The sequence below is a fragment of the Fusarium redolens genome (assembly GCF_020744475.1).
Source record: "Fusarium redolens strain MPI-CAGE-AT-0023 chromosome Unknown BKA55scaffold_20, whole genome shotgun sequence".
In the NCBI taxonomy this organism is placed as follows: Eukaryota; Fungi; Ascomycota; class Sordariomycetes; order Hypocreales; family Nectriaceae; genus Fusarium; species Fusarium redolens.
In genome coordinates, this window is record NW_025763683.1 from 81,809 (window position 1) to 105,853 (window position 24,045).

Genomic DNA, 24,045 nt, shown 5'->3' on the forward strand with positions numbered 1-24,045 from the left:
GACGGAAATGCGGCGCATTTCCAGGGGAGAAATTCGGGGTAAGAATATGGAGGTTTTGATTGGTGCAAAAGTAGAAATGCGGCGCATTTCTTGTCTACATGCTTAATTAGGGGTACGCGACAATTTGGGGCACTCGACAATTAGGAATAGAAGAGTAGGGCTGGCGCCAGAACTCTGCTGCTACTAGCTATAAACTGCAATGCGATGTAGAAAAAGACTTTGCGTCGGCGGACCCGAAGAATTGGCTCATTGCGCTGGATGAAACGCTGCTCTGACTGTAGAAAGATGAATTTCTGGAGGATTCCGTTCGACTCGATCGATCCCCACTGACAGTAAACTATCAGCACAAATTTGACACGGGGTGAATCGCGTAGAGAATGAGGGGAATAAACTTACACCGACAACAAAAAATACTCCAGCGAAGACTCTCACAATATGACATTAGAAAACAGCAAATGCATATATTAAACTATCGTTCTCTCTGCTCTTTTTTCATCTGATCCGACGAGAATCCATCATGAACACTCCTGATGTACTTTTCAAACTTATGTGCTTCTGCAATGACGGCATCTAGATGGTGATATGCCAGTTTCTCACCACGAAAAACAGCCAGCTGTCTTGCCGTTGAAATCATGTTACGGATTTCGCGGCCGTTAAGCGGAGCGGCTGCTAAGTCTTCCAGTCGATCTCGCATGCTCTTTATATCCACACCGACTCTCGGAATAATCTGAGGCTTACGGAGCAAGACGTCAGATGATTGCTCGCAACCCTGCGTTGTGCGCTGAAATTCGAGCTTCTCGAGCCGGTTGATAAAATTTTCCCAGATCTGGCGTCTTTGGTCTCTCTCCAAGTTGTTGTAACGTAAACTCAACTGGATCCGGGATTTAAACGCCTCGTCAAAAATACCTACTCTGTTGCTAGTAAGAATCATGATACCTTGGTGTCTAAGTTAGTCAAATGTTCTAAATGCGGATCTGAGAATATACCGTCATAGTACTCTAGAACTCTAAGGAAGACTAGGCAATCTGGTAAGTATGATATGCTTTACATATGGCCCTTTAGTATTCTTACCTGATACTAAGGCGTTGCGATCAAGACTGTCAAGCTTACGCTGTTCTAGGAACACGTCTGCTTCGTCAAGTAACACCACTAGATCCAAGTCAGCTGAATGTAGGTATATTCAACTAGAATCATGCCGTATGTACCGCATCCCCATGTCTTTCCAAGGAGGCACACAACTTCAAGGTACTATGAACGTTAGCATATTGTAACGTTGAGTTCACACATGTATCGCTTCATACACTCTCTACTTCTTCAGCTTTGGTGCCCACGTCGCCACACGTTACTCTGTAGAGGGGTTTCTTTGCGATTTCAGCAACACTTAACACTTGTTAGTAAACAGTTAATGTCCTAAGAGTTTATTAATACCTTTCAGCAGTAAGTGTTTTTCCGGTACCGGGGCCTCTATTTCTGCAGTCAGCGTCTGGGCGAGTTTAATGTTTCGGATTCAAGTTCTGACCCATGGAGTAGTATAAAGAGCCCATTTCCCTTCCCGTGGATGACGTCTGTATCCCGGTCCTCGTCCAGGTGGTTTGTTACTACTGCTTGTACCAGTTCCTTTGTCTCGCGTTCCATTACTAGTAAATCAAAAGCCTCCTCGTTCCAAGTTACCTCTTGAAGTAATTCCACTTCCAACTTGACTAAGAGTACCTTATGTCAGCATCTTATAGATCATATCATGTCAATTATCACATACCCCAGTCCTTCTTCTGCATGTTGAACCCATAAACAGTTGTAGGAAGGCACATATAGAACTCGTCACCCAGGTCAGGCAGTGGATCATCTTGAGCCATCACATGAGGCCCAAGTTCATCCTGTAATGGGGTTGGCGCAGGTCGGTTGTTGGCAGGCGGGTGCATCTGGTTATATGTCGCGATATCGATCATAAATCGGGAACTGGAACTCTATGCTATCATCAGAAATCGGCCGCAAGCGCGGGGTATACGAAGACTTACTGTATTGTATTGATAATCCTGAGGGGCATCTCGAGCACATACGTATTTGCGACGCCGACACTTCCAAAACATCTGCCCACGTCTTCTGAGACTGTCCACGATATCATTGTCGCAGTATTCCATCGGAAAAACTGTCATAGCATTGATCGAAAACTCCTCCGTCATAGACGGTAGGCGTGAAATAGTGAGAGAAGTATTGACTTGTTGGAAGTTGCCATCAAAAGCCCAATGCTTGGCGGAAATTTCCACCTCCATTGTGCATCCAGTTGCAAGTGGCGTGAGTATATTAAGCCAGCTAGTTGTAGTATATGCCTTCCATTGGGTAATGGAAGGTCCCGTTGGTTCCTCGATAACTATTTGCCCCGGTATCTGTTCCCGATTAGACATGTCAAGCTTGGATGAAGGAAGGAAGGTCTTACAAAGATATACCCCAAATACTTGGCAGTGATTTTGCCTTTACGCAGCATAGCATCCACAGTGTCCCACTCATCGCCAAGAGTGGTTCTTAAATAAGATTGAAAAGCTTCGATTTGGTCTTGAGCCTCTTGACTGAGCCGTTTCTTCCATGTCTCGATATTTTCGCGGTTATGAAACCACCAAAGGTATGGATGTCGAGTTTCTTGAACGAGATGATCCCCGCCAGGATCAAGCATTTCCTGAAGTTCTCGAGCAGGGTCGTTGTTGAGAAGACTACTCCAAGCCGATTCCAGTTCCCCCGCAACAATTTCAACCCACTCACTAGAAAGCAAATCCAAGTGGGCAGGGTTTCGAATAGGTGGTGTTGATCCGCAGCAAACGTAGTTACGATACGCAAGGCATATGATGTCCTTGTTTCTCTCCAAATATAGTTCCAAATTCTCAATCGATCTGCTGCAACGCAAATGCGCTTGATAAGGCCCATTTTCAACAAGCCAAGGCTCATCTAGGTAGATACGGTATGTGTTTTCGGTCCTGCATTCAATTTTATTGATCACCTGGACCCTCGGTGGTCCCTGTTTATCGGACGCCTTTCGTTTCAGGGACTCAGACTCTCTCAAAAGATCGTCTTTGGCTTCAAGTTCTTCCATGATCTCGTCGTCGGTGCAGGAGCCAGACATGTTGAGAAAATTACAAATCTTGCGACGCCAATCCACCATCATGGGTGGTCGGCGACGAGTCTGAGATTCTCGGAGTTGGTCCTCTAGTTTCCAATTAGATAAGAATTGCGTGACTCTTCGAAGGATAACAGTAGAGACTAACCATAGTCATCTTCACCAGTATCGCATTCTGTTGTAGGTTCAGTGGGACAGTCATTTTGGGCCGCGCTGACCAAGTCTTGGAAGTTCCCAGTAGCTGTATTCATAGAAGTGGTAAAGGCTTGGCCTTTATATTGGGTCCTGGATATAACCCTGGGACGCATGACAACTGGGGTAAGAAAATTGTGGATGAAGAAGGAAAATTACCATTGTCAGATTCTGGCAGCGCTTTTCAGCCGCAGTGGATACCCAATCTGCACTTTCGTATCATGTGCGCGATGATTAGGCACCCAGCACTGTAATCGATTGGCTGTAACAGTTCAGTTGCCTCGTTTTGCAACCTATCAAGTTGCCAAAGTGGAGTACAATATTGTAACTCTTTGCTGACAAGATTCATTGCAAATTAAGGTCAGTAGTGCGATGGTCACAAATATTCAAATCGAGTAAGCTTAAGGAGTCGAGCCTACACACGACGAAGGTTAATTAAATTCCATATTAAATCCTGGTAATAAAGGCTACTGTCGCCAACCCTCTAGAAAGGCTTTGGTACAAGCTGCGGCCGTGATAGCGGCATATTCTTGCCACCGCTTGTCTTTATGGCTATCAGAATAATCGCAAATGCCTTTGATAATTACGCAGGGCACAGTATCCCATGCTCCCGCACCCTCCATCTCAAAGGCTATTATGCCTTCACTGCAAGCAATCCTATCACGGTCCTCTCCAGACTTCATAACTTTATCTCCAGATGCAAACTTCCCAATGTGCACAGCCGGATAGGGTTGTTTGTGGTGGCTTGGTTTGTCCTGTGCCTCTTGTTGTCGCCGGCGAGGTATTGACCTCTGATTGTCACACATCAGTTCTTTACAGTTTGATGACCGGGCCTGTTCGCAAATCAAGCCTGTAGAGGAGCCACAAATACCGCATAATGAGCCCTGATGCCTGTGTCGATACTCAGACTCGAAAAGGATGTCATTCTCGATGCCAGGATAGGTTGCCACGGCCTTGTCTTCCCGTTTCAGTGTGGCTAAGTGTGAAGCTGTCCTTTCCCGGAGTCTCTTGCGAGCACTGGCTCCTTTTAATTTCGCCAAATACCCCAGAATCTCAGGTGGTGGTTTCCTTGCACTCTCTGAAACGCTGTTCTTCCTCACAAAGCCTTCCGGATATTGTCTACCGAAGTCATAGCGAACTAATCCTTCGCTGATAGCAACGTCTCCAAGTAATATCTCTGCTCCATCCTGAGTAAATGGGACACCGCCACAAATCCCTACCACCAACGCTAAGGAGATGTTGGGAAATGTCGCACTGCAGTACGCAGCTACAATAGCTGCATAGCATATACCCATGCCGGGCATATGAACAAGCGCGATACCGTGGCGGCCGATAACGCCAAGAGAATAAGTATTTTTATCTCCACTAGAGCGGTTATACCCGCCGGACCACTGCGTGTCGAAAAGTGTCTCGACAGCGTCGGCTTCGAGTGGCAGTGCGCAAAGAATTGCGATTTCGATTCGGGGTGGGTTGATTGGAGTGGATGTCAGCCGGTTTGAGTTTGGCCTTGCTTCCTTGTACGTCTCTTGTGGGGGCATGCCTGGCACTACTTCATTTTGAATTGTTTCTCCTTGCCCTGATTCCAATGGTTGAACTGCTTCTGGACCACCTTGGTTACGAACCGGTAAGTAGATAGGCAGATTGTGCTCGCGTGGTACGTCGAATATGCCGCTCATGTTACAATCTGGGTCCGTACTGGGCGCTGGGCCAACTAACAAAAGTGGCGAAGCGTCTGATGTCGACCATAAAGGACTGGTTGCAATAAGCAAAACCCGCAGGCATGTCGAAGAGCTCTCTTGTAGTTGCGCTATCGTCTTTTCGAAGTATCCAGGCCAGGCTTTGGCATTCTCAGCTGCTTCGCCCAAAACACTGACCACTACCATAACAATCAAGGTGGGGAAAGCTTCAAATATGTTCTCGAGTATACTGAACCAATCTTTACATGTCGAAGCTTTCAAGAACTTTGGAAGCATCTCGGCCAAGAAGAAAAACGGTGGAGCAACTGGAACTCTCTGCAAAGCTTGCAGTGCAAGTTGTCGCAAAAGTTCCTGTTCACCAAAGCTATCAAAAAAGTCGGATGAAGATGGACACTGAAATATGGCGACTATTGGTTGTTTTCCGTTGATATATTCATACAATTCGGCAGAAAATCGCTTAAGACGTTGGACCGATCCGTAAGTACCTTGAATCATCAGCAAGGAGGAACGCTTTTCCGCCGCCCAGTCATGAAGTTGTTGGCTGTCCCAGATATCATTGGTATGAATTACTTGGCCCGTGAAGCCGCAAGCACCTTGAATTTGCAAGCATTCTTGTTTGAGGTCTATAGGGTCCAGGACTTTTGAAGGACTCCTGCAGAATGCTGGTATGCCCCAGAGACATAATTGTATGGCAGGTGGCGAATCTGATGGTAGTGACAGTTGCACAGCAATCGATCCTGTGAGATATAAGTAAGTATCTTGCCGGAGAGGATCCAAATAGCACAAACCAGACAGATATTCACATAACTGTTCGAGCTCACTGCGGTACCTCTGAGACATCTGAGGCGTGGTCACCCCAGAATTGGCGGACCCATGATTGTGCTCTGGCGTTTTCAGGGTGATTTCCAGCTGTCTTTCAATTTCTTTTAGAAGTACGCGTACTTTTGTATCCATTTTTAGGTCTTCGTGAAGTTGTAAATTAAAAACTCGCTGGGCGAGCCAAAGATCGGTTTGAAAATTGACACGTCATCAGACACAAATCAGGCTGTGACTTTTCAGCTTGGAGCAGCACTTGCTCTACGATTGGACATGCTCTGAAGCGCTTGGTAGTACGTACTTACTTAAGGCTTAGTCACATGTCTCATCTGACATCCAATAAAAGTGTTTTTGTTCTCGTTGCAAAGGATTTAGAAATTTCCCGTTTATCTCTCAACCCATGCATAGCCCTGAATGAATATATCGAAGCAGACCTCTCACAACAAAGCCGAAGGACAATCTGGTGTACACACTCACGCTATATAAAAGTCACAGTACCTCCAGCTAGCACATTTAACTCTCGGCTTTGTCGTCACTATAGATGGCCGCCCCGCACCAACAAACTGGTACCCTGGGCCAACGCCCTCGCATGGTAGAGCCACGGAGTCACCCTCAGTCCAGTGGACCTCCAAGTTCCAGTCATGTAAGTAACGCCTGTCTTGGTTCTTCTTCTGATACTAATTACAATTAGTCTTGGCCCAACAGCAACGATGCCGCCCCGCTTCTGTCGACACCGTCTCAACCACCGTTTCCGCAACCTATACCATTGCCACAACCTACTCCTATCTTATCATACGGGGCAAAGGGTTCATCAGATGATCCTTCAGGTAAGGATAATGTACCACACTCAGATTCGCGTAATGCAGCTACAATCATGAGTGCATCTTCATTACGGCCAAACCATTTCAACCCCAGGGCTCCCAAGAGAATTGACGTCCTTCGTCGACATCATGCTTCACCTTCACGTATCGAGCCAATTGGAAGGAGCCGGCGCAGTGGCATATTATCAAATATTGGGGATCGTATCAGCTTTCAAGAAATGTCGACTACTTCTTTAGCTACGGCACACTATACTATTTCGCAAGATCACACAGGAGGCGAGGAGTCTCGTCGTTCTCAACTATTTGCGGGCTTTGGAAGAAAACATCAGAGACATCTTCAAACTCGAAGGTCAGCTGCTTCTCAGTCCAATGCTAGTCCAGCGACAGTGGAAAGTTTGGACCCTTCTTTCGCTCCTTTGGTAAACTTCAACCTCGCATTAGGCTTCTACATTTTTACTAATACAAATATATACAGTTTGATGGAGGCGGCATGGAGTTGGCTAAACCCCTCAACTCGGGTGACGTGCTCAACGACTTTGACTTTGACTCGTTCCTGCATAGCGAAGATGGATCCCAATAAGCGAGGAAGATTAGTATATTAATAACTTGCAGGAAGACTTAACTAGGTATAGTCTGTTATTATTACCACTTATTATATAAGTCTTTAAATACCTAATAGACTTAATATTACCGTTTAAGGGCTTATAGCTCAGCGTACAGGCGTCGCACCAAGGAGCTTTTGTGGTCAAACGGTATAGGGACAAGACCATTGGGAATATGGTCGTCAGAGATCCGAGTGCCAACTGTTTCAGCATGCTCCACTAAGAGCTGGATCAGCTTAGTAATACCAGCGCGGAGCGCGGGGGCCCATAGGGACACGATGGTACATATATCACAACAATTACTTTACAGGAGGTCTTTACGACTATTATGAATTAGACCGATAGACTTAATCTAAAAAATGAGAGGGAAAACGACAAGCTACGGCCTATATCAATTAGGAAAGGGATTAAATAATCCTGAACTCCTCGAGGTATGGTATTTTTCTTATTGCCGCTCTAGCGACGAATTTCTTCGGCCTCCGTCGAGAAGCTTGAGAATCGCATAGACGCATAACGATTCCTCACTCGAAACCCTTATGTAACCCAACTGAAAAGAGCTGGAGTTATTTTCTGATTGTAGATGTTTAATTAGAATAGCAAGCTTCGATATATAGTAACAGTGTAATATTGCTGCAAACGTTTCTTAATTGTTAGTGGCAATGTACTGATTCTGGAAACCTTTTTGGTCGATGATGTGGAGATTATTTGTCAACATGCAGGATGCGTTGAGCCAATCATATTGTACCCTTAAAGGAGGCGCCCAAGGATAAATGGGCGTCCAGGCACCCACCTATCAGTGCCCCTGTGAGTGTACGGACTCGTCCATCTATTGGACCCCGCGTAGTCGGGCTTATTACGTAATATAATTAGGAGGTTATGATTGGCGGTGACGAAAATGAACTCTACGCCTGTCGGTTAAAGGAACTCTACCCCCTGTAAAGTGGGGTGTTTAAAAGAACTCTACTAGAGTCCCTATTGTTATTGACTACTAGGGTCTTGCATTGAAGTGAACAAACCTTTTATCGATGTCACCCAGTGACCGAGGTGGTGAGCATTAACATCCGATAAGAAATTCTGCCGGCTTATCATTTCCACCGCCTGCTGAAGTGGGTAAGCTTAGCGTCAACGGCGCGGTTCATCGTTGATCCGAGACTTTCCGAAGTCACCCCGCTTTTTGCGATCGCAACAACATGAATTGAAACAAAGAAAACTCAACATCATCACCCAAAGTGCTTGACACGATGGTGCCGCCCGCTCTTCCACTTCATCGTCATCAATCGTCTCTAGAGGGTATCATAGACTTCTCATCGCGAGAACCCTTGTCTGAGTCTCATCGCGCCTCCGCTATTCGTCGGTTTTATCAAGTCATCAAGCATTTTGATGGTAATGACATTAAACGAGGTCAAGACCAATACGATAGAGTGAAGCTTGTTCGCTTCACTTACGAATATTCCACCAATCAAGTGTCCAAAGATAATGTTTTGATCGCTGTTTTTGAGTTTTTGAAACTATCAATTTCATCTGAAGAGGATATCGACTTTGAAGATGCCACGTACCGAGGCGAACTGAAGACCCACTTGTATGAATTCGCCGACTATCTGGTCGACAACTTCTTTCTCCCGCGTATGGTTCCACTTTAAACCGACGTCTTGGCCTATCACTAACACCTCAGCAGTCAAAGCATCAACCAAAAAGACACCACAACCAACACCAGCATCTCACTCAGCTGTCATGAAAACCCAACGCCAGGACCATGTCTTTTCTGGGACGCCAGAGCGTCTAGCCAGCCTCAGAGGTGCCTGCCTCATACGAGATCGGTATCGCTGTGTTATTTCACGCAAGTTCGACAGAGCTGAAGCTCTGAAGCGCTTCCAGCAACATGGCGGAAGTAAGGCTGTTGACCAAGACGGCGTTCCCTTGGCTGATCCTGGGCAAAGGTTCGACTATCTGGAGGTCGCACACATTCTTCCGCACTCTCTCACTCAGCTCAACTCTTCTAAAGAGCTGGTAAGAATTCTGAACCCCACAATCTTGCTCCCGCTGACTCTGCGATAGAACTCTTCAAAAGTAGCGGCACTGGCGATACTTAATATGTTTGACAGTGGTGTTGCCCACTTGATCGAGGGAATCGACATTGATCGTCCGTCTAATGCTCTAACGCTGACTCTAAGTCATCACGTGTCTTTTGGTGACTTTCGTGTCTATTTTGAGCCTGTCGGAGATACACCGCATTCATATCGTATAGGCACATTTCTACCACCTGGTCTTGCAGAAGATGTCCCAGTTACTCGAACCCTTTTCCTTACTGAGGACAAAAGCATTGATCCACCGTCGTCTCGATTCCTTGCCGTTCATCGTGCTATCGCGCATATCCTGCACCTTTCTGCCGCGGGCGACTACATTGATGACATACTGAGCGATGTTGAGGAATTTGGCATTCGATCAGATGGGTCTACTGATCTGTCTCGACTACTGAAACTGGGACTTGGTGATTGGGCAGTTGGGGAGGTCCACGGATGAATGTGTGTGCCTAAGGCGTGTTAATGTTCAATGATGATTTTCGATCAAATGGGGGCGTTATATAGATACCTGGATGTTAGCAATGAGTTAGACCTGGATTTACGCTTTTCTAGAAGCACGAATGTGTATATGACTACTAATACATAGTTGCTATCTGAGTAATAGATGTGATCCCGTTCTTCCTGGGAAGCATGTAAGCCAAGCTGCGAGGTGAATTTGAGGAGCTCGGCACCTCGGATACCACAGTGATGGGCTAGAGTAGAACAACTGCCGTTGGAGTCCACTCGGATATGCTCACTATTAGCAGACTTTCGAAGCAACTTAGCCTCGAAAAGTATTGTGAGAGTTATTATAAGCTTCTGTGGCCTTTCTCGAATTGCCTTATATATTATGAAGTGCATATTATAAATATAGTAACTGTTGAAATGAATGCGAGTATAGAAATGATACATATTAGCTCTACTTATACATCTAGGCCTAGCTACCCTAAGATTTTAGCTCCTAAGGGCATTATTGATGTGTTTTATTTGTGTTTCCTATAATTCGCCCCTAAGGGCGAATTTCATGCATGGTATGCTTCCACACCCAGTTCGTGCACTTATTGGGTTCCTATAAACACTTCGCGGCGCAGTCGCAAGCGGCCCTGAAGCCATCCTTGAAGTAGAAGCGTCGTTGCTCCGTGACGACGCCTGTCATATTGATAAAGTTGAGAAGGCACCAAGAGGATAGGATACCCTCTATGAAGTCACATTTAGCCAAGAACAAAGAGAGAGCTTGATCGCTGCTCCCTTCCTCCTAATCGACACAACGGAAATTACTACACGCTGTGAAGTCTAAGAGCGCCGTCGTCTACATGGTTGGCACGGGCCTTCATGGAAGAAACGCGGCGCATTTCGCGTTCTCGGTTTACAGGCCCAGATGGAAATGCGGCGCATTTCCATAGGGGAAATTCGGTGTAAGAAAATGGAGATTCTGATTGGTGCAGAAGTGGAAATGCGGCGCATTTCTGGTCTACATTCTTGAGTAGGGAGGTTGCCTCACAGACTAAATAGTTAATATATTAAATCAGAGGGTTATCTTATAGTAAATTATAGGGTCCTTTATAGTAATTAAGAAGATTAATTATTAATAAATTAGGCCATACTAAGTAATACAGGGAACACTAGTAGGGTTAATAGCCTGTAATATTTTTAATATAATATATTATTATATTTATTACTATTACTTAGGTGCCCTTTAGAATTCTCTTACTTTATAACTATTCTGTGCTTATTTTCCCTTGTTCTCTTACTTATCATTGACTAAACGGGAATGCACGGACCAACTTGGGGAAAATAATTCGCCAATTGCTATCCACTTTCAACGACGCTGAATGCAATCAACTGAATTTCAAACTAATCGCAACATCGCAATACTTGGTTTCTGTGGCTTAAAACCAAAATGCGATATGTCCTGGTAATTGCAAATTGATGCATTACCTTAAATGTTATTTTTTCCAACTTTTCATAATGGCGACCTGTATCCGTTGGGGGCAATGGATTCAGGTCCCTGTCTTCATTAGCGTGGTTTTATTATATGTGTTTTCCATTGGATTCAGACCTGTATCCGCCTTGCAGCTGGGATAGGGCCGATTACTTATCCATAAGAACTGAGCGTTATACTAATTAATGCTGAATGGTGGCCATAAACTGGTCTGCCACTTAATATTTCAAAGAGGTTAGACCATTTAGAGTAGGAGAAAATAGAGCGGTATAAACCAGAGATCTTCTTCCAGGCCCAGCGGATAATCACCTCTGAAGGCCCCCGGATTGGTTATCTGCCCAAGAATCTGCGTTGGTGGCTGGATGCAGAAGGTAATATTGCCGTATTGCATATTGCTGTTGCTGCCTGGTCTGGTAAACTGGCCGTGAAAATCGAAAGGCGTTAGCGAGTGACCGCTAAATTTTGGTTGGACAGAGCACAATGCACTAAGACCCAAACTGGCTAGCCTGCTGACCGCGAATTCGAAATGACAATTTTAGCTGACCCCGATGGCTTTGACTAGCGCCCCCAACAAGGGGTATAGAGTCGTGCTACCCCGCCGTTTAGCAAGGATGGGCTGTTGCTGCCTGCAAAACAGTAAGGGCACGAGCTCGCAGCGTCAAAGCAAGACTTTCCCTATTTTCTTCTCAGAATTTGCACCTTAGAACTAACCAAGGCTGATAGCAGCTTTACAAATTTTCTCGGCTCACTTCCCATGCGTGCTCTTGTCTCTGATTACCTTTATAATCTACGATAAATCATGGGCAAACTCCATAGCCGTTGGCCATGGAATCGATCGTCGCCTTCTATTGACCATGTACCACCGACCGCGAACTCCACCTCGCCCGGACAGTCTTCAACACCCATTTTCTTACATGGCGTTGAGGTATTACACGACTGCCCCGATGCCAATATCGACATCTGCTTCGTTCATGGCTTGACAGGAAACCGCAGAAGCACTTGGACGGCACGCGGGCAGTCCGTACCGTGGCCGAAGACCCTTCTTCCATCGGAACTATCCAAAGCTTGTATACTCACGTATGGCTATAATGCATACGTAGTATCGAAGTCGGTGACATCGACAAATCGACTGATCGATCATGCTACGGACCTTCTTGTTGATCTGACAAACGACCGACGACGTCGTAACACGTTGTCTCGCCCCCTCATCTTCGTCGCTCATGGTTTAGGTGGCCTTGTCTGCAAGGAGGCCATTTTGCTCTCCCAAAATAACCCAAACCGCACCCTCCAAGATTTATTTACACATATCAGAGGCATCGTCTTTATAGGGACTCCCCACAAGGGCTCGTGGATGGCTGATTGGGCCAGAATACCTGCCGCGGCTCTCGGAATAGTCAAGTCAACTAATAAATCACTCCTTAAGATCTTGGAGCCTGATGATAAATTTTTAGAGTCTATTAATATCAGGTTTCTAGCAATGATGCGAGGACAGCGTAAGGAAGGTAGGCAACTCGAAGTCGCGTGTTTCTTCGAGGAGCTACCCCTGCCTATAGTCGGGAAAGTTGTGTCAAAGGAATCGGCCACATTCGAGGGTTATGATCCCATCGCTATCCACGCAAACCATATAGATATGGCTAGGTTCAGATCTGCCGAAGAGTATGGATTTAAAATGCTCATTAAAAAGCTAACAGCATGGGGGTCAGAGATTGGTAAGGAAAACAAACAGCTTCTGTAAAAGGCAGTTTCGTTAAACTAGCCCTTCTAGGTCAGAGTATACTCGCACCGGAAATCGATGTTAAGACGAGTGTTGCTGTTGAAAGGGAAGATGACACGATAACCAGTTAGTATAGTCAAAGCATTCATTATTCTGCCACTTCCTTACTCATACTTGGTAGAACCAGCGATGCACTATCTTCCGTTCTCAAGAAACAGGAACTTGGTAGGACGTGAGAATGTTATCGCTAAGCTTAAACGGCTTCTATTCACTGATTTGGATAGCCAACGAGTCGCGCTCGTTGGGCTAGGAGGCATAGGCAAGTCCCAAATCGCTCTTGAACTTGCATACCTTATAAAGAACGACATCCAAAGCCACGAACACCGCTCTGTCATATGGATGCCAGCGCTGAGTTTGGCGAGTTTCGAGCAAGCGTGCACTACGATAATCAACAAATTTGGCATCAAGTATGCTAGTGATGAAGATCCCAAGGAAACATTCAGGAAGTTCCTAAGCTCAGATAAGGCGGGAAAATGGTTTCTCATCATCGACAACGCCGACGATATAAGCGTCTTATACAGATCGGAGCAGCAACCAGGAGGAATCGCCGACTTCCTCCCCTATAATGATGACGGGCGCATTTTATTCACAACAAGGTCCCAGGAAGTAGCTGTCCATGTTGCGCAAAACAATGTCGTTGAGATACCGGAAATGGACCGGACAGAGGCCAGAGCCCTCTTACACAAGTCGTTGATTAAGAAGGACCAAATGCAGAATACTGCGCTTATCGATGAGCTATTGCATGAACTCACTCATCTGCCACTTGCAATCATGCAAGCATCTGCATACATAAACACCACCAAGATTCTCATCAAGCAATACCTCCAGCTATTACAGAATACGGACCAGGATAGAGTAGAACTGTTGAGCCATGGGTTTCATGACGGCAGCCATTACCGAAGCGCTCAGGGCGCGGTCGCTACCACCTGGGTTGTTTCCTTCAACCAGATTCGCGACATGGATAAGGACGCTTTAAAATTACTATCTTTCGCAGCTTACATTGAGCCGAAAGCAATACCCCGAACATTGCTACCTGAACTAGGGTCTGAACAGAAGATGACACATGCAATCGGCACACTTTGTGGGTACAATTTCTTTAGTCAACGAGAGGGCAGCGATACACTGGACATACATAGTCTGGTACACTTGATGACGCGAGTATGGAACGAAGCACAGGGCCTTCGCAAAGAAATGCAACAGATGGTATTGGCACGTGTTGCGGAGGTGTTTCCGACTGATGAATGGGAGAACCGCCATCTGTGGCGACAGTATCTACCACATGCGATCAAGCTCCTTGCGACCGAATGGAGTGCCGAAGATAAAGCGTCATGCAAGCTGGGATTCTGGGTCGGCCGATGCTTGCTTGTAGAGGGACGTGTGAGAGAGTCAATGGCGAGATTAGAGGGTGTTCTTACATATCAGGAGACGATATTAGCAGAGAATCATCCAGATCGACTGGCATCACAGCAGGACCTCGCAAGAGCATACCTAGCTAACGGCCAGGTCAAGAAAGCAGTAGGACTGCTAGAGCACGTACTTACGATCCGGAAGGTAATATTTGCGGAGGACGACCTAGATCGACTATTATCACAGCAAGAGCTAGCAGGAGCATACCTTGCTGACGGCCAAATTAAGAAGGCGGTGGAACTGCAACAGCACGTAGTTGCGATGCGGCAGAATATATTAGCAGAGGACCATCCAGATCAGCTGGCATCACAGCACCACCTTGCAAGAGCATACCTTGCTGACGGCCAAATTAAGAAGGCGGTGGAACTGCAACAGCACGTAGTTGCGATGCGGCAGAATATATTAGCAGAGGACCATCCAGATCAGCTGGCATCACAGCACCACCTTGCAAGAGCATACCTTGCTGACGGCCAAATTAAGAAGGCGGTGGAACTGCAACAGCACGTAGTTGCGATGCGGCAGAATATATTAGCAGAGGATCATCCAGATCAGCTGGCATCACAGCACCACCTTGCAAGAGCATACCTTGCTGACGGGCAGATTTCAGAAGCAGTGGAACTGCTAGAATATGTGGTCGCGGTTAGAGAGACGACGTTAGCAGAGAACCACCCTGATCGACTGTCGTCACAGCACGAGCTCGCAGAAGCATACCAAGCCAACGATCGGGGCCGCGTTTCAAGTAAGTATAATCGTTCTGAACAGTGGCCCCAGCCGCCCAGTGTTGTGGCCGATGTCATTCGTTCTGCTCAAACAGAATTTGCAGATACCGACGAGACATCTACACCACTCAATCACCCAACTTCGGGTGTGTCTCCAGATGCTCGTCAGCTATTTGATAAGGTAAGTGACACCTGAAAGTTGACATGCCCATTCTCACTAGAAGCATATCTGAATCGGCGTTCTAGGTGGCATCCTCATCATTATTTGATGATGGGACGCGCATAGTTCGTTTCATCCATGGCAAGCCAGGAAGTCAAACAACCTTTTTTGATCGTTTCAGAATCGGACTAGAGAAGCGAGTAGGCCAGCGAATAGACTGGAGTCCTTTCCCTCCAATTTCCAGGCCCTGCCTCCCAAGTGAGTACAAGGTTGTGTGGAAAGTAAGTCGCGAACCAGCTCCACTTGTGTAATGTTTTTGAATTTCTCACCTTTAGCCTTAGTACGGCGGAAAAGAACTTTCAGTGATACTCTCAAGAGACGAGGCCTGCCGGTATTATATGACCTGCCGACCAGTATTTCAATCATCCAACAATCAAAGACTACCCTTCACAAATCTAGATTGCAGCCCGAACATGGGAGCCACTCCTGCTCTGGGAACAACAGTAATTCATAACCCTCAGGGGGCGGCGGATGTGATAAACCGCCCTGATCAAACTGTTGAAACACATCCCACGGCTGGGCAAACGACACCACAAAACAGTCAAGAGACAGAGATTTATTGGTGTATTGATAAAATATTTGATGAGCCCATGAGGACTGTGTTCCGCCGTATTGAACGCGCCGACCAGATTCGAGAAGACTCGAGCTTCTACCGGCAAGTGAACTACAAGTTGCAGTCGGCCGGAGGGACCGGCGTGAAAGGCTGGATTACACCTTATATTTCGTGGAAGCGTGTTACTGCTGTGGAATTTATCAAGGTGAGTAGTCTGGGTAAATTTCGTAACTGTGCAAGGCAATCTAGTTCATAGCTTTTGCGGGCTTTACTGATCCCTGGCCTATTTGCTAGTTTGTAAGAGTTCGAGGCGATTGGGTCAAACGGGACAAGGTTGAGCTCCCTCAATCTGACGATTACGACCATAACGTCGGCACTCCTGAAGGTACCCGAATGATGATATTGGCAGAGGAGTTAATTGCCGGTCTCCATGACCCGAAGGGAGCGGAAAGAGGTAACTACATGGTCAATGCGCTGCCGAAGAGAAAATGTCCACCCCCTCTCCCCACTCTACGAGGAACCGAGGCTTGGGGCCTTCATGCCAAAATGGGGTTCTCAGCAGGAAGGATAGTTTGGTGGTTCACCTCATCTATTATCTTCTTGGTAGCTTTTGCCACGGTGTGGCTTGCGACTGTCGATAAAACAGATGTGCAAACCGCCTTAACGCCAGGGACAGTTATTATTACTGCTCTTACCTTTATACTAGGTATTTTTCAAACCTTAAACCAATAAAAGCTTTGGGCCAGATACTGGTATAGGTACCTTTTTTAATTATATTGTAGGAGTTAATAGTTTTATGTAATATATATAGTTACCTAACTTTTAGAGCATATAGTTATTGTTACGATTCGTGCCTGTAACAGCGCTGTAAGGCTTCTATAAGGCAGCTGTAGCACACCCATGATTGCTTGCATAGCGATTATGGCCCGATCTTTTGCCCTGTGGTTTAATGGCTTGTGCAACCGTTACACATCGGTCCTTATGTTATCAGTGGACCGAACTGTCTGGAAGGTCGGTCCAATGTGAGGTGGTGGGTCTGTTCCTGTGATTGGAGAAAAATAATGGGGCCCACGTGACGTAACCGTTGGGGTCGTAACAGATTAGCTGTAGTTGCACCTTCCTGAATATCTTATCTGCGTCTTATATAAGAGGTAGATAAATAAAACTTTACTTAAATAGCTTGATAGCAGTAACCTTAAAGGCATGTATTATATTATAGTGCTATCGGATATATAGGGTGATATTGGTTTATAGTATAATACTATACTATATGCAAACAATAATACGCCAAGAGGGATCGTAGTAAAAGATAGAGTAGACCAACCTCATCCCTTTTTGTCTTTCTTTTTAAAGCCAACTCATGGTCGCATTCGTAGAAGACCTCGTTTTCCGGAATGCTCAAAGTGCAAACGTCGCACCACCGAGATGACTCGTAATTAGATATCGGGCTCACCTCGATAAAATCGTCATTATTGCAAATTGCTATACCTCTCTTCTCCGAGTAGTCTCGTAATGCTTGCTGGATGTCGGTATTTCGACTTCTTCTAGCCCACCACCATAAAGTCCGACCGAAACGATCCTGAGAGTTGAAAGCGACTTCTCCAGTAGCCAGCAGCGCTTTGACTATCTGTGGGCGACAATTTCGTACAGCTATTGATAACGGCGTCGAACCATAATGATCTTGCTGGTCGAGATCAACAGATTCATGGCTAAGTAATGCCATAACGATGGTATCATGCCCGTTCTTGGCCGCAAATGACAATGTGTGTTCGACCTGTGTTATCTTCTGTATTCGCACTACACTTTGCAAGCAGCAGCTTGACGATAGCCTCGCGCCCTTTTACGGCGGCCAGCCAAAGCGGCGTCCGACCATCATTATCCTTCGCGTTGACATCTGCACCCTTCTCAAGCAGCAGCTTGACGACGATCTCATGTCCCCCTTCAGCAGCCCACCATAGCGGTGTCCGACCATCATTATCCTTTGCGTTGACATCTGCACCCTTCTCGAGCAGCAGCTTGACTACGATCTCATGTCCCCCTTCAGCAGCCCACCATAGCGGCGTCCGACCATCATTATCCTTTGCGTTGACATCTGCGCCCTTCTCGAGCAGTAGCTTGACGATGGCCTCCTGCCCCCGTTCGGCGACATACGACAGCAGCGTCCGACCACCATTATCCTCCGCCTCGATGTCTGCGCCCTTCTCGAGCAGCAGCTTGGCGATGGCCTCGTGACCGTTCTCGGCGGCCAGCCAAAGCGGCGTCTGACTATACTCCTCATCCTTGGCCTCGACGTCGGCGCCCTGTTGGAGAAGTAGCTTAACAACGACACTATGTCCAAAATGCGACGCTACCATAAGTCCCGTAAACTTGGAAACTAGCATGAGATTAGTCTCCCGATAAATCCTAAACCATACTGAGTAGCTCTTCGAATCCGGATCACAAATTCTCAGAGCGGAAGGTACAATGGCATCGTCATCCATGATATCGGCCTCGCGGAAGTGAGTACCCCAAGTTTGGGCCGAGTATTTTAAAAAGGCATATCTGTCGAAAGAGTGGTCCTCTTCCCTATTTGCATCTGTCGGTAAACTGTCGTTGGAGTTGAAGAAGTCTAGATAGAGTACGCAGACCTCTGCAAGAACAGCGTGTGCCTCTTGGATAGTGATGGAGTGATGCCAGTGCAGCGCTGACGAAACAGTTCTGGGCGATGCCAAATCTGCTAGAAGAAACTCGCGAGCTGTTTGGTGAATGAAATAAATATTGCCTTGATGGATTGAGACGAAGAGTCCGCACCAAGATCTGAGACGCAACTTGAAGTCCTCCTCGTCCTCCAAGTCGAGGCCGTGAAAAGACTGTGATGTGTTGTCTATATTTACTGCATTGTTCATTTCTGAGAGTGTTAGTGGCCGACCCGCGGCCAAGATAATACTCAAGGCCTTTCGAACCATCGGGTCTTCCTTAGACTTGCTAAGGATCCGATCATATGCCTCATTAATACTCCTCGGGAGTGTTGCAATAGCGGACTCAACCCCTTTTGGTGTCCTTTTAAAGTCTTCTTTCTCCAAGTAATCGAACGCAAGGTATACCCAGAGATAAGTGCGGTGGGTAGTCTCCTGTAGCCTTTTCTCCAGGTGACTCTTGATTTCGGGTGAGAGGCGCTTCTCCATGGACATCTGGTTGACCCGGCGCGTAATGACGCGATTTATCTCCTGAGTGATCGTTTCTGACTCTTCCTCTCCTGGTATACGGATATTTGGAAAAGCGTCCAATAGGTCGCGAAACTTGGACACGATCTGGTCATACGGCCGACACGTTAGAAGATACTTCAACTTGCCATAGCCCGACTGGTCGCTGCGGAATTGGCTCTTAACATTCCGCATCAGGTCCGCAAACTCCGATTCGGCACATTCGTCTAGGGCATCAAGTACCACGATTACAGGCCCCGCCTGGGGATCTTTTATAGCGTTTCGTAAAACCTTCCAGAGCGATTCTGTAGAGTTGATCAAGCCTTCCCCATCCTTACGGAATTGTGGCATGGCATGTTCGATCAGGGACGGTTTCAGTGAGAAGAGCTGGTGGAGCAGTGCGCAAAGCGCTTGCCGGATGGTATTCTGGTCTTGATCTTTGAAGAAGAAGTAGCAGATTGTTGTCGATTGTGGGAGGCCATGATCGATCACGTACTTGGCCAACACCGACTTTCCGCAACCAGGATCTGCCGTGACTAGCAGGGGGCCAGAGTCCTGTTTCAACCACCTCTGGAAGTGCTCGTGCTTGAGGAACCATAGGCACGTACCCTCAACCCTTTCTTCCACTCGTTCTTTATACCCCTCATACGTAGAGTCCTTGCTGCTGGTTGTGAGGTAGAACAACTGGTGACACTTCTGTTCTTCTTCAGACAGCTTCGCCTTCGCTCGGTCTTTCTGGGCTTGTAGCTGCTCCTTTGCAATGTTACAATGTTCCCTTGCAACATCCCGATGCTCCTCTGCAATTTCTTGGAGGCCTATGCATAGATTAATAGGTATTCATAGCATAGTTTTAAACTCTTGAATTACCGGAAAGAATATCGCCTAACTTCTTCTCAGCTTCAACTTTATCTGGAGCTATTCGATAGAGTAGATCCTTCGCATATGCAGCAGCCACCATTGCGGCATACCCTTGCCACTCCTTGTTCTTATGAGAATCAGAATAGTCGCATATACCGCGTATAACCAGACATGGGAAGTGGTTCATCAGGCCTGCTGCCTCCATCTCGAAGCAAAGGACGCCCTTTTCTGCCGCCAACTTGTCCCGCACAAGCGCATCCTTCATCAGTTGATTGGCACTAGCGATTAGCCCGTAGTGGATGGCTGGGTTGTCGTCTTCTTCGTCCCGTTCGGCCCGGCTTAGTATATGGCATGAGTTGTCGCCACACACCGCACTACAGCCTTCAGACGAGTTTGAAGGATGTGTGATGTCGGATCGGTACAGTCTGTCGCTACTCGCAGGTGGGCGGGAGTACTTCTTTCGCTTTTTGATGTTCTTTAATGCCATGTCCACGTCCTCGTTAAGCCGGTGGCCCTTCAAGTCATACCTACCCTTGAGGGCATTAACTGCCGTCCGCAGCACCATCGGCGGTTGGTCTAAGACCTGTGTTTCTTGGAAAGACTGATTCTGGATTGTCTTGCCAAAATCATATTGGAATACCCCGCCTTCCCCGCCGTCACGGCTGCTGACCACAATGTCGCCGAGACGTATGTCATGATTTGGACTTGGCGCACCACCGCCGATACCGACTAGGAGTCCGATGCGGATATTCGGGAAGCTGCTAAGCATGTCTCTTGCTACGGCCGCGGCAACGGCCGTACCGTACTCCCCGTCGGCAAGACGGCAATCACAATATTATGATTCCCGATCCTGCCCAAGGCATAATTGTTGTTATCGTTCTGGGCCACTGCTCGAGGGCCCTCGTGTTCTTCGTCGAGGAAAGCCTGGGCAGCGACAGACTCGATGGTGAGGGCGCAGATCCAGCCAACTGTGTAGTCCTGGGGGTTCGCCATGGTTTGCGATATGATGCGGGGGAAAGCAAATTACTGATTAAGATAAATTGGTCGACCATACGATAAGCAATAGTTCTGAAGCCGGAGAAATAGGATGCAAAAATGCCAAAAAGTGAACAGAGACAAAGTGACAGAAATTCTCAATAGGCAGAAGAGAAGGCTCTCACCAAGCTGCATGGTTGAGGGGGTGGCGTAATTATACGCCACTTCTCTTAGTGCTGCCGCAAGCTGAACATCTCCCACGCGTGATTGGCGATAGGCGTCTATACCAACACCATAGCCTCTTTATTTAACCGCCGAATACGAGGGCTGAAGCCCAACCTGCAGAGGTTCCAGCTCAAAAGCGGCGCACTCAAGGTTGCTTGTTGCAATCAGGTTGACCAACTAGCATGCCCTGATCGTTGATTTTGAACAGCAGGAGAGTCTTTATGTGGCACGCGTTCAGACGCGTCGGTAACGCGTAGAGTGGAAATCGATGGATGGAAATAGGTCGGAGATAGACGCATACGTGACAATGAACAAGGGGTACATGACAACTAATAATAGAAGAGTAGGTATAAAGCAAATGAAAACAGATTAGAGCAGATGTTCGTATTGGAATAAAACGCTTTTACGGCCATAGTCAGGTGTCGCACTGAGCGTGCTTATAGGGTTAAAGTAAAAATATGTTGAGCAGCAGCAAAAATATGTTGATTGTTGTCTTAAGTTATCTCTTGTGCGGGGTATTCCATCCCGCAGAGTTACTTAAAGCATATAGCTAGATTACTAATGCCTACCCTGCGACAGAATGGAATAAAAGTGGGAAGTCAGAAGCACGAGGTGCGCACGGATAAAAAGGAGGTAAACAACTGGTTGTTTTGCTGAACCTGGTTACCATATCGATGTGCACGGACAAAAAGTATAGAAGCTACAGGCGGTTTTACGGCAAAACGCCAGGGAAATTTGTAGTCGCCCGGGTTGGCACGGACGAAAATTAGACAATGCATCGGGATTTAGTTCAACCTTTGTATAGTAGTAGTAGTAGTAACGTATATGATAAGTGAGTGTGACATGCAAGTGAGTGTGACACTTTTCCCTCCTACACCTAACTTTGCAATTGATCAATTGATTTATCAACCACCAGATATGTCAGACCCAAAATATGAGGCTAGAATGCTTCTTGCCCTTCAGGCCCTTCAAAATGACCCAAAGCTAAGCGTCCGACGCGCTGCAGATATATATAAGGTCAATCATATGACCTTACGTCGCCGTCAGAATGGCATTCAATCAAGACGCAATTCTATCCCAAAATCACGCCGGCTATCTGATCTAGAGGAAGAGATTCTTCTTCACTTTATTCTTAACCTAGATTCGCGAGGATTTCCCCCCCGGCTGCGTAATGTGAAAGATATGGCTGATCAATTACTTGCCGACCGCGACGCGCCACCTGTTGGCCAGCGCTGGGCTCATAACTTCGTTATACGACACCAAGAGCTTAAGACGCGTTTTTTTCGTAAATATGGCTACCAGAGAGCTAAATGCGAAGATCCAACTGTTATCCGCAATTGGTTTCGGCTTGTGGCGAATATGATCGCGAAGTACGGCATCCGATCAGATGATATCTGGAACTTTGATGAGACTGGCTTTCTTATGGGTATGATTGCAAGCGGGATGGTCGTTACAGGTTCAGAAAGGCGTTCAAAGCCGAAATTAGTGCAGCCTGGAAACCGGGAATGGATTACAGTTATCCAGGCGATCAATGCAGAAGGCCAGGCGATACAGCCGTTCATCATTGGCGCGGGCCAATATCACCTCACTAATTGGTACCAAGATAGCAACCTCCCGGGCGATTGGGCTATTGCAACGACCCAAAATGGCTGGACTGATAATAAGACCGGTCTAGAGTGGCTAAAGCACTTTGACCGGTGCACAGCCAAGCGATCAAACAGTCGCTATCGTCTTCTGATCCTTGATGGCCATGAAAGTCACCACTCTATCGAGTTCGAGAGATATTGTGAGGAGAAGAAGATTATCCGGCTTTGTATGCCACCTCATTCCTCTCATCTACTCCAGCCCCTTGACGTCGGGTGCTTTAGCGTGCTGAAGAAGGCTTATGGTCGAGAAATAGAGCATCTGATCAGATGCTCTATTACCCACGTTTCGAAGACCGAGTTCTTTCCGGCCTTCCACGCCGCACACGAGGCCACTATGACGGAAAGAAATATCAGGGGGGCATTCAAAGGAGCTGGGCTTGTTCCTCTTGACCCGGAAAATGTGATCTCGAAGCTTGATGTGCAGCTACGGACGCCAACGCCGGTTGAGGAGGCAGCTGAACCGTCAACCCCTTGGGCTTCAAGGACCCCAAAGACCGTACTTGAGGCTAGATCTCAGTCTGAATACCTCGAAAGACGAATCAGAAGGCATCAGAGTAGCTCCCCAGAGTCAATTTTAGAGGCTCTTCAGTGTCTTACAAAAGGAACAAAGGCTGTTATGCACGGGGTTGCCTTATTAACGGCTGAGGTTAGAGACCTTCGAGAGGCAAATGAGATACTAAGCCGGCGCCGTAGGGCAAAAAGGACTAGACTACAGAAAGGAGGGGTCATGACAGTAGATCAAGCAAGGGAAGCAATTGATCAGATGGATGTAGATGCGCAGGTAGTTGGGGAATCGTCGAGAACTAGTGGTCGAGGAAGGTCGGTCGGGCCGGGCGTTCGGCGATGTAGTGTATGCGGCAAGCCCGGGCACAATGCAAGAACATGTCAGGTAGTAATTGAGATATCTGGGGAAGAGTATAGTGAGTAGTTTTAATTGATTAATTAATTTGTTGTGTTTTTATAGTACTTTCTAACTTAAGGGTATAAGAAAAGTGTCACACTCACTTGCATGTCACACTCACTTATCATATACGTTAACGCCTTTTCATTTTATATGGGTTTTTCTATGAACTCTACTACAGTTCATTGCACTTATTGCGGGTAGGATCTGCTGTGAATAGGGGGCAGTGATCTCTCCACGTTGTATGCTTCGGGCGCACCACTTGAGGATATAATCGATGCTGATCTGAGAGGCTCATCATGATCAGAGAAAACACCCTCGGTGGTGGGTTGGAGTGGAGGGCCAGGTA

General features: G+C 46.9%; 9 protein-coding genes across 9 annotated transcripts; 5 read left to right on the forward strand and 4 right to left on the reverse strand.

The window, feature by feature from the left end:
* Positions 1–429: 429 nt before the first annotated feature.
* On the reverse strand, positions 430–3,445 carry BKA55DRAFT_581145 (uncharacterized protein). Its single transcript, XM_046194025.1, has 11 exons — positions 3,255–3,445; positions 2,435–3,195; positions 2,016–2,384; positions 1,757–1,964; positions 1,520–1,700; positions 1,429–1,464; positions 1,302–1,380; positions 1,206–1,248; positions 1,072–1,149; positions 987–1,016; positions 430–936 (listed from the first exon to the last, which is right to left on the reverse strand). Exons 1-11 carry the CDS (start codon positions 3,412–3,414, stop codon positions 470–472), a joined length of 2,412 nt encoding a protein of 803 aa, XP_046043548.1. The 5' UTR covers positions 3,415–3,445; the 3' UTR covers positions 430–469.
* A 212-nt stretch (positions 3,446–3,657) lies between these two features.
* BKA55DRAFT_581146 (nucleoside phosphorylase domain-containing protein) lies at positions 3,658–6,051 on the reverse strand. The gene is made up of 2 exons (XM_046194026.1): positions 5,784–6,051; positions 3,658–5,732 (listed from the first exon to the last, which is right to left on the reverse strand). The coding sequence occupies exons 1-2, from the start codon at positions 5,947–5,949 to the stop codon at positions 3,766–3,768; spliced, it is 2,133 nt and encodes a 710-aa protein (XP_046043549.1). The 5' UTR covers positions 5,950–6,051; the 3' UTR covers positions 3,658–3,765.
* A 144-nt stretch (positions 6,052–6,195) lies between these two features.
* BKA55DRAFT_581149 (uncharacterized protein) lies at positions 6,196–7,524 on the forward strand. The gene is made up of 3 exons (XM_046194027.1): positions 6,196–6,454; positions 6,503–7,051; positions 7,108–7,524. Exons 1-3 carry the CDS (start codon positions 6,353–6,355, stop codon positions 7,210–7,212), a joined length of 756 nt encoding a protein of 251 aa, XP_046043550.1. The 5' UTR covers positions 6,196–6,352; the 3' UTR covers positions 7,213–7,524.
* A 951-nt stretch (positions 7,525–8,475) lies between these two features.
* BKA55DRAFT_524321 (uncharacterized protein) lies at positions 8,476–8,874 on the forward strand (the record flags this gene model as incomplete). Its single annotated transcript, XM_046188714.1, has 1 exon — positions 8,476–8,874. The coding sequence occupies one exon, from the start codon at positions 8,476–8,478 to the stop codon at positions 8,872–8,874; it is 399 nt and encodes a 132-aa protein (XP_046043551.1).
* Positions 8,875–11,860: 2,986 nt separating this feature from the next.
* BKA55DRAFT_581153 (Alpha/Beta hydrolase protein) lies at positions 11,861–13,154 on the forward strand. The gene has a single exon (XM_046194028.1). It carries the CDS (start codon positions 12,036–12,038, stop codon positions 12,969–12,971), a length of 936 nt encoding a protein of 311 aa, XP_046043552.1. The 5' UTR covers positions 11,861–12,035; the 3' UTR covers positions 12,972–13,154.
* On the forward strand, positions 13,056–15,694 carry BKA55DRAFT_192787 (P-loop containing nucleoside triphosphate hydrolase protein). The gene is made up of 4 exons (XM_046185078.1): positions 13,056–15,156; positions 15,241–15,317; positions 15,383–15,577; positions 15,632–15,694. The coding sequence occupies exons 1-4, from the start codon at positions 13,140–13,142 to the stop codon at positions 15,635–15,637; spliced, it is 2,295 nt and encodes a 764-aa protein (XP_046043553.1). The 5' UTR covers positions 13,056–13,139; the 3' UTR covers positions 15,638–15,694.
* Positions 15,695–16,047: 353 nt separating this feature from the next.
* Positions 16,048–16,738, forward strand: BKA55DRAFT_581160 (uncharacterized protein). Its single transcript, XM_046194029.1, has one exon. The coding sequence runs from the start codon at positions 16,303–16,305 to the stop codon at positions 16,639–16,641; it is 339 nt and encodes a 112-aa protein (XP_046043554.1). The 5' UTR covers positions 16,048–16,302; the 3' UTR covers positions 16,642–16,738.
* A 358-nt stretch (positions 16,739–17,096) lies between these two features.
* BKA55DRAFT_581161 (uncharacterized protein) lies at positions 17,097–18,053 on the reverse strand (the record flags this gene model as incomplete). The annotated part of the gene is made up of 1 exon (XM_046194030.1): positions 17,097–18,053. A coding segment is annotated over exon 1 (457 nt), but the record flags the coding sequence as incomplete, so codon positions are not given.
* Positions 17,748–18,044, reverse strand: BKA55DRAFT_483308 (ankyrin repeat-containing domain protein; the record flags this gene model as incomplete). Its single annotated transcript, XM_046186202.1, has 1 exon — positions 17,748–18,044. A coding segment is annotated over one exon (297 nt), but the record flags the coding sequence as incomplete, so codon positions are not given.
* Positions 18,054–24,045: the final 5,992 nt, after the last annotated feature.

Excerpts from the sequence above, each read along its gene's own strand:
- BKA55DRAFT_581145 (XM_046194025.1), bottom strand. The coding sequence starts at position 3,414 with ATGCGTCCCAGGGTTATATCCAGGACCCAATATAAAGGCCAAGCCTTT. Across the intron at positions 1,701-1,756 it reads CATGCAGAAGAAGGACTGGG|TCAAGTTGGAAGTGGAATTA; the intron begins GTATGTGATAAT and ends AGGTACTCTTAG. Across the intron at positions 937-986 it reads AGTTCTAGAGTACTATGACG|GTATCATGATTCTTACTAGC; the intron begins GTATATTCTCAG and ends TTAGACACCAAG.
- BKA55DRAFT_581146 (XM_046194026.1), bottom strand. The coding sequence starts at position 5,949 with ATGGATACAAAAGTACGCGTACTTCTAAAAGAAATTGAAAGACAGCTG. Across the intron at positions 5,733-5,783 it reads GTTATGTGAATATCTGTCTG|GATCGATTGCTGTGCAACTG; the intron begins GTTTGTGCTATT and ends TATATCTCACAG.
- BKA55DRAFT_581149 (XM_046194027.1), top strand. The coding sequence starts at position 6,353 with ATGGCCGCCCCGCACCAACAAACTGGTACCCTGGGCCAACGCCCTCGC. Across the intron at positions 6,455-6,502 it reads GACCTCCAAGTTCCAGTCAT|TCTTGGCCCAACAGCAACGA; the intron begins GTAAGTAACGCC and ends AATTACAATTAG. Across the intron at positions 7,052-7,107 it reads ACCCTTCTTTCGCTCCTTTG|TTTGATGGAGGCGGCATGGA; the intron begins GTAAACTTCAAC and ends AAATATATACAG.
- BKA55DRAFT_581153 (XM_046194028.1), top strand. The coding sequence starts at position 12,036 with ATGGGCAAACTCCATAGCCGTTGGCCATGGAATCGATCGTCGCCTTCT.
- BKA55DRAFT_192787 (XM_046185078.1), top strand. The coding sequence starts at position 13,140 with ATGCACTATCTTCCGTTCTCAAGAAACAGGAACTTGGTAGGACGTGAG. Across the intron at positions 15,157-15,240 it reads CGATCGGGGCCGCGTTTCAA|ATACCGACGAGACATCTACA; the intron begins GTAAGTATAATC and ends CAGAATTTGCAG. Across the intron at positions 15,318-15,382 it reads CTCGTCAGCTATTTGATAAG|GTGGCATCCTCATCATTATT; the intron begins GTAAGTGACACC and ends TCGGCGTTCTAG.
- BKA55DRAFT_581160 (XM_046194029.1), top strand. The coding sequence starts at position 16,303 with ATGATGATATTGGCAGAGGAGTTAATTGCCGGTCTCCATGACCCGAAG.